At 47.7% G+C, this 8294-nt stretch overlaps 1 protein-coding gene across 1 annotated transcript in view; it reads right to left on the reverse strand.

Moving 5' to 3' along the window:
* Positions 1 to 8242, reverse strand: part of BFSP1 (beaded filament structural protein 1, filensin) — an 8677-nt gene extending 435 nt beyond the window's left edge. Inside the window, 6 exon segments of the mRNA XM_010157261.1 lie at positions 2 to 496; positions 2405 to 2490; positions 3856 to 4076; positions 6464 to 6571; positions 7200 to 7292; positions 8123 to 8242. Of these exon segments, the coding sequence (XP_010155563.1) occupies positions 2 to 496; positions 2405 to 2490; positions 3856 to 4076; positions 6464 to 6571; positions 7200 to 7292; positions 8123 to 8242 (1123 nt within the window).
* Between the last annotated feature and the right edge of the window lie 52 nt (positions 8243 to 8294).

Here is an 8294-nt window from a genome sequence, read left to right on the forward strand (position 1 = left end):
GGCTCCACCTCACCACCATTCATCACCTTCCCATTGCTGTTGGAAACGGTGATCTCTCCTGCCACTGGGATGGAGGGGGCCAGGATGCAAGGTTCCTCATAGCGTTCCTCCCCTGTTACCAGCACATAACGCTCTTTGGGAGGGGCTTCAGCTTTAGGCTTTTCTTTCTTGTGGACTCTTATTTTCTCCTTCACAATGTTACACAATTTATCTAAGGCTTTACTTATCTGGGCTCCATCAGGCACATCCTCCGGGCCCATTTCTTTTTCATGAAGTTCTAATCCTTCCTGCCCAGGTTCACATGTGACTGAGCCTTCGTGCCTGAACTCCAGCTGATCTTGGTCAAAACCTTCCAGAGTTCTTTCGTATGTTCTCTCAGGCAAGAAACCGTCAGTTATGTCTTTAGACATCAGCTCCTTTTTCCTGGCAATTTTCTTTGTCAGAGCTTTTTGTCTGGGCTTTACGCTGGCAATGTCTTGCATGGCCTGGGTGATATCTAGGGAAAAACCAGAAGAAAGCAAACAACAAACAGTGCGAAACGCAGTCACTGCACATGCTAGAGCCGCCTCTCACCCCCGCTGCCGTAGGTGGAGAGCGGAACGCAGCAGCAAATGTGAGCACAGCTTCTGTCAGCACATAAAACACCCTTCTGTTGTGCACACCCCCTCGGCCGAGTAGCCACTTGGCATCTGAGGTGGCAACCGCCACACACAGGCTGTGGACAGGAGAGCTGTCCTGTGAGAGAGGCAGCTGCACAAAACGTTCACCTGTCAGGCCCGCAGTAACGCGTGGCAGGAGCATTCAGCACCTGCTGCTGCAGGTGGGCTCAGCGCCTTCCTTCCCGGTGTCCTGGCAGGGTTTGGCTCCATGAACTAGACAAGAAACCTCGTCTCCTAAGGCAGAGACTGAAGCCAGGTGCCCAAAGTTAGAGGCATGGCCTGGCAGCAGGACTAAGTGCAGGCAGCTTGTCCGGCTTTTACAATTCCTGCTAGGGTTTAGGGAGTCAAAAAAACCCCAACCCCAAAAGCCCTATTTAAAACCTTCCCGCTGAATGTAGGGTTGCTGGGTGAGTGGCCCAGGCCTCATGGGAAAGGTGTCATCACCAGGTCTTCCAGTGCTTCTACAGGTGTCCTGTGGGGGTGGGCTGGGGCTGAGGGTGAGCCAGGCACCTCCTGTCACAACAGTTTTGGGTATGGGCAGATGCAGGGAGGTGTAGCCAGCAGGCACAGAGCTAAGCACCCCAGGCAGCAGCGCAGTGTTGAGGAACAACATTTTGGCATCACTCAAACACCGATGTTGAGCTCAAGGCTGGCGCAGAGGGAAGCCCTGCCCGCAGGCTGTGTTTCTGATCTCCTGGGCAGCCAGTAGCCACACACCCCATGACATCTCAGCAGCAGTAGCAGCAGGAGTGTGGACAGGCTACTGATTTCCACGGCATGAACAGCTAGAGCAGAGGAGGCAGAGGTTGGCACTGGGAATTAGGGGAACACAGGGAGATATTAATACGTTTCCCACAAGGCACCTGCTTTGTGCAACGTCACGCGCACAGTAACGCAAGTAAAACGCCCTGTTTGCCTTGCAGGTAGGAAGCAGCAGCGTGGCTAGAGACAGGCCAAATCCTCAGCGGGTATAAAGCAACATTTGGCAGGACAGTAGTTATTCACAGCTGCTGAGGACTTGGACTCATGTATTGTGGACCCATTTCATACTAAACTGCTACAGTTCACAGAGCAGTTAGAAAAATTACACCTGCACGCCAAAGAAAAACCTCATTTGAAGGTTTGCGTTTGTTCTCGGGGCAGTTTGTTGTTAGTAAAACCCCAGTGAGCTTTGGATTTAAGCTATAGTAACTCATCCTTTATGTTAGTACCTCCAGCACCTTTCTATAAACCAACTCCCCTCTTTGTTCAGAGCAGCCTCACCGATTTAGTCCTGGCCATTTCCTTCTCATCGGGTTTACAAGCATCCTAATTCTAACAAGCAGTCATGCAACCCAGAGGAAACACCATTCAGAAGAAACCAGGGCATGGGACATCAACAGTCCCAAAAAAGTGTCCTCTACATGCCTGCAGCACTCAACATGCCCTGATGAAGTGTGGGCCAACAAGTCAGCACAACCCCTCCCCCAGCTCTTTCCATAGTTTCAGGTGCCTTCTGACTTTGCTCTGTTGATTGCCCTAAGTAGTAAATTGCAGCAAGTAGCAAAGAAACTCTTTTGCTTGTGGTTTTGGCCTTAGACAGCTTGTCCCAAAGCCAGCTGAGGTAAGCTGAAATCCTTGCATTTACTTAGCAAGCCTCGAGCCAGGCTGTCACGGCTGGTTCGTATGGAAGACAAATGGAAAAACAGCTTAAAATACAGTGATGCTGCTTTTGACAGACACAGGAAGACATGGCACAGGTTTACCTCTTCCCCTCGAAGCTTGAGGCTGGACAGGTCTATAGATCTGCGTGAAGAGTGTGACTGGCGTTCCTGCTATAGCAGAGTTTAACCTGCCGGAGAAGACGTGCAACGGTCAGACCTCTCCCCCTTCTTTCCATCAAGAGCAAGTGAAATTGCGCAAAATGAAGCATGGAGGTTAAAGAAACGGATGTCTCTGCGGTGAGGAGTCAAAGAGAACGACGGGAGCCTGTTTCTGGTCTGGGGAAAAGTCAATACAGCCACAGCACCGTCACAGGGGGTAGGCTGGTCTCCACCAGCAGGAGATGTGGGATGCTCTGCTAGGCAAAGCACAGCAGTGGTAAAATCCCAAGGCAACAGCTTGGTGATTCAGCACAGCACTTTGAAAGGATGGGAAGATTTTGGATGGGCCAACAGTCAATCCATGCCGAGCAGAGGTCAGCAGGAGCTGTAAATGCTGGCCGATAAAAGATGAAATTTGGTAGCCATTACAATGTTACCTGCATATGCCTGACTTCAGAAGGGCAAGAAGAAAACTGAGCAGTCTTCCATGGAATATATTTGAGGTGTCAGCAGTATGAAGGGTTAAAAATAAAAACCAAGAGGCTGGCCTGTCTGCCAACCAGTTACTCTGTCTGTGGCCTTTCCAGTCTGCTCTGCCAGACCTCGAGATATTTTGCCTGCAGGGAGGATATACATGCTGTCTAGGTATGCACGAGATGCACAGTTTGATTTTTGGCGCTGAGAATTACCCTGCTCGGATACTGCCAACCAGAACGCAGTGTCCCAGACGAGCCGCTAAAAATTGATGGAATATCTGTTCCCCACATGCAAGACTGACTGTTAGTGAGTGTCCTTCGCCTGCATCTTCTGGGCAACACAGGTTTGGGTTCTCAGGAGTCCGGCCTGGCTGCGCCTGCCTGCACTGGCAGCACCGGGTGCTGCTGGGAAAGCCCAGCTCCTTCTCTCATGTGAGGCTGATGGTTGACATGAGAGGGAGCCAGTGCTCCTCTGTAGCTTTAAACACAACCCAAATCCCTGCAAGTTTCTTACAGTATGCCCTGTTTTCCCGCTTGCCTGAAAGACTGGGTTTGCTGTGATGAGCGCTTTGCTTTACAGGACCTGACTGAGCCCTGCGAGACCACCCTGCCTGTGACACCCCAGTCAGCTTCACCCGGGCAGCTCAGAGGGCTTTCAAATTGCTTTCCTGTGTTCCTGATCTTTGTACACTGATGCCAGGACAGTACATGGAAAGGAGAAGCTTGAAATAGCTCTCACTCCTCAACCAAGGCTTGATCTATTGTATCTATTTAGATTCCTGCCCCTGGAAATCTACCAGTGAAAGGTGTGAAATGGCCAGAGCTTTGGGTGGATCAAATGCCCTTAAACACAGGTTTTTGAAAGGAGATAAAAGAGATCACAGGCCCCTCTGGGAGAGTCCAGAAATCCAGCCTTACCGGCTGTCCTCGTTCTCGATGATACGCTTGTACCGCTCCAGCTCATTCTCCAGGGACTGCTGGTAGATCACTAGCTGGCGGCAGTCGGTCGTGTACTTCTCCAAGGTCCTCTCAGCCTCCTCTATCCCCTTCCTAAGGTTTTCAATCTGCTCATTGTAAAGCTGGATTTCATCGTCGTAACTCTCCTGTGTGTTTTTAATCGCTTGCTCCAGCATGGTTGTCTGTTAAACAAAATTGGTGGGTGAAAGAAGCAGCTCTGAAGCATTCCACAGTCCCATATTTCAAGGGTAACTAGAAGCAAGACATGTTTTGTTACGTTGTGCGAGGCTGCACTGCTGAAACACACTGGCTGTTTCACTGCCTTGGTTTACATACTCAAAATCAGTGATTCCACCCCACCCCCTTATCTATCCCAAGGCTTCTCTTCCACAATAAGCATGGAGGAACTGGTGGAACAGCTGTGTGAAGTCTCCTTCCCCAGGCAGGCCAGGCCAGCTTACGTGATGTCTCGCGGCGTGACCCACAGCTCACCGTGAACGGCGACAGCAGCACAGGCTTAGTGTCTTACCATGAGCAGCGCGTATCTGGGAAGATGTGACCTGGCCAAACCTGTTCTTCCTTCTCTTGTGGTCTGCACACCGAGCACTGAAGGCTGAAGATGGGTCTTTTTTTTTTTTTAAATAAAAAGCTTCCCTTTTGAATTCAATTCCTCAGCTTTTTTCACTTTAGCAATAAAAATAACTGCTGTGCAGGAAGGCCTCGACACCAGTCACTGGATTGATCACCAACCAGGAGACTGGCGATGAGTCCCTTGCGAAAAGGGACAGGAGTTACAGGTGGGGTGTCTGGCAGTGTAGTTCTGCTCACACTTTCTTCTGCTATTTTTGGCTGTTTATTATAGTTACTTTATCACTTGGGATTTTTTTTTCCCTTTTCGAACAGCTTACATAAGTACACTCACAAAAAAGCTAATGGGGCAATCACTGACTAATGGGTTAATGATTTATTTCTATATGTTACAGGCAAGGTTTTCAAAAACCTTTTAAGACCCTAAATTTAGGAGCTAAGCCCCTTGGCATCAGTTTGGTTATATTGCAGTGGGCCACTGAACAAACAGGTTCCACAGACCCCTTCAGTGCTCGGGAGGTGGGGCTCAATAACCCCTCTGCGTCAGAGTGACCAGGTCCGGAAACAGGAAAGCAGAGGACCTTGAGGACCCCTCAGTCGTCAGCTCCAGCCTCCACCATCACAAGCAACCATGTCATCGACCTCCACTCAGGAAGTTATTTCACTCTTTTAATCTCAACGTGTGAGAAGGAATGAATTAATAAACCCTTTGTAAATGGGACACGAAGATTTCATTTTGAAAGCAGCACGATTAATTCCCCAAAGAGTGCCTCTCCTCATCTGCCAGCAGAAGGCTGGTCTCCCTTTTTTTCTAATATTGATTCATTATCTCACTTATCGCTGTATTGACTCTTGCCCTTCCCAGAGCGAATGTGTCCTTTTCACCAGAGCATCAGACATGAGAAAGAGACCAAGGAAAAGACTGGGGTGTAGCAAGTGCCCTAGTGAGATAAGGTACGCTCAGGAAGTTAAGAGCTGCTTCTATGGCTGTCCAGAGCATTCCAAAATCCCACCAAAAGGTGTTTTATGCCAGTGTATAATTTGCCCCACCCTAGATGGACAACTTGAGGCACAAAGCTGTATTGGGTGGGAGGGGGGAGAGCATAAGGTGGTCGTTCTCCACCCTTGTCTGCTAAGAAACATTCAATTGTGAGTAGGTAGACCTGCCACTGGCGATTATACAGGACTGGTTTCTACTCACTATAGCTTTTAACTGCGCCTTCACCTCCTGCCGCCCTTGCTCCTGCTCTGCATGCTTGCTCAGAGACACTGGCTGGCAGCAGAAGGTTAATTTACGCCAAGTTTGACCGTGAGATTGGCAGGAGCAATGAATAAAAGTCTTGGCCAGTCATTTTCTACAAATTGGGAATTGGTAAAAAGCAGGTAGTTTTAGTGCTGGTAGTGTCTAAGCACAGGAGAGGTGCTGACATCATAGTGCTCAGCAGTGACAGGGATAAATGCTGGATACCCAGTGTATCTGGACACCTGTTTCAAAGGACATGCAGTTTTGATTACCAAGTCTGACCAGTCCTTCTCACAGCAAGCTCAGCATTGGATGTGGCACTGACGGAAAGGTCTGAGCAGAGCCCTGAAAGTCACACATAATTTTTCCTGGAGCCAGTTTCCAGTCTGAGCTCAGTATGAAAGAGAGACCAGCTCCATGTGACATTTCCATCCACAGCCTCCTGCTAATTCCATCCACAGAAATGTGGTGACAACATGGGTACCTTCTTCCACCAGCTACTCTGATGGCAAAGCTGGCTTCACTGTGACTCGATACCTACAACCCTCCCTGTCCACCTAAACATGATGATTTGGGCCACCAAGAGAACAAGAATGAAACAGCTGAAGAAGATGGAAAATGGAAAACACATCTCCAAGACAACTGAGCTCACCAAGACACTGTTAAAGACCATGTGGCCATAAAAAGAGCAGAGTTCATGAGCGTCACAGCTGTGTTTATGTCTAGTTGTGGCAGTACCTCTGTCTGCAGTTTGTATTTTTGTGCCTGTAGCTGGCAGAGGATGGTCTTGTATTCCTCCAGCTGGCTCTGCAGAACAGGGATCCTCCTCTCCGCTATCAGTTTTTCCTGGTTGGAAGAAAACAACGTGTGTGTACAGGGAAGTATGTTTCACTCTTTTTTAAAAGAGCCCAAAGAAATTCCATTACTGGAAATAAACTGCAAAGACAAATAGAAGATGACAAAAGACAAATCAAAAGATGAGCACTGAACCTCAAGTAAACCCTTGTGGCATAGCTCTAAGAACAAAAGATGTCAGATGGCAGGACTGTGAAAGTACAGCTTATGTCGAAATTAGACCCTGTAGGTGTAACTGTTCATATCTTCTTCCAACTAATACATGTTCTTGGCATAGCCACTCATGTTGGTGGGAATCGCCGAGTTTTCCTTTCATCTGTAGCAATTTATTTGATTTACAAATTTTCACCACATCTCACCCTTTCAGGACAAGATCTACTCTCTCTGTAAATACTCACATATCCTGACAACTGCTCCTCAGATAAGCAGCACAACTACTTCCATTACAATTCAACTAGCCATTTTGGTGGCTAATATATATTTTCAAAGCTACAATTATTTTTTTCTCTCATACAGAGTACTTAAAATTGTTGCAGATTTAACCATCTGGGATGCTTTAGGAATAAACACTGGCTTTTTCTTACTTAGAGCAGCGTGGAATACAGACAGCAATACTTACCTCACATATGCCAGTGGTTATAGGGGACACACGAGGGGCTGTCTGGATGATCTGCTGCAAAACAGTGACATAGGTCTGGATTTCCATAAGGTTCTGTGGTGAAGTAAAAAACATTTTCATCAGAAAATGCCATAGCAAGGTGCACCCTTCGATGTGCTCCACTTCTGAAGCTTATTCCTAGATATTTACTTCTTTCAGCATGTAGAAGTCCAGTTCATCTTCAGACTTGGTTTTGGAATGTGGGTTTAGACCTGATTTTGGGTGCAAGTGTGCTTACAGTTTCATCACGCTGAGGGTACATTACAGAAATTTGGCTAATTGACAATACAGTTCATAGTTTTAATTTAAGGTTCTGTGATTATCAATTTCACAGGAGATTTTTCAAAATGAGGACCGCAAATACCTTTGCATGTGGTATCTGTTCAAGCCTCTTCTTTCAAAAGCAGCAAGATGGGACAGTGGCCTGATACCAAGCCTCACAGCTCTCACAGAAAGGAGACAGGGGCTGCATGTATTTGTAGGCTGTGGCATAATCATATAGCCACAGGCTTATTTCTGCTTAAGTGGAATGCTCTGGGCCCAGAAAATTTGGAATCCCCTTCTGATGAAAGCAATAGGTTCTTAGCATGAAACAGAAGGCAGCTTGACCAGCACGTTGGGTTGGGTTGAATTATGGTAGCAGGTCAACAAATTCAAGACATTGCTACAAGCGTAGACATTGGACCGTGAGGGAATCAGTTCAGATGTTTGCAGCCATCCAGCCATTGGGCTTGACCTCCACACTGATGCCAAAAACATATAGTGCTACATTTACCCACCAAAACACGAATGGGATTTGCTTTAATTTGCCACTGGAACAGATCATGGAGAAGGGCAAAGCTTCACACGCGTCTAAAAGGAAGATGGCAAATTCAGCCTGTTACCTTCTTGTATCTGTCCTTTGTGGCATTAATGTCATCCTGCAGGAACTGGGACTCGATCTGCAGCTCCAGGTTGCACAGCAGTGCTTCGTCAGCTTCCTGCAATGCAGAGACATGTGGCATGGTCAGTACATTTGGCTGGAGCGCGAAAAACCCAGCAGCCACTTAGCCATAA

This window comes from Eurypyga helias, unplaced genomic scaffold, assembly GCF_000690775.1.
Source record: "Eurypyga helias isolate BGI_N326 unplaced genomic scaffold, ASM69077v1 scaffold38168, whole genome shotgun sequence".
Lineage (NCBI taxonomy): Eukaryota > Metazoa > Chordata > Aves > Eurypygiformes > Eurypygidae > Eurypyga > Eurypyga helias.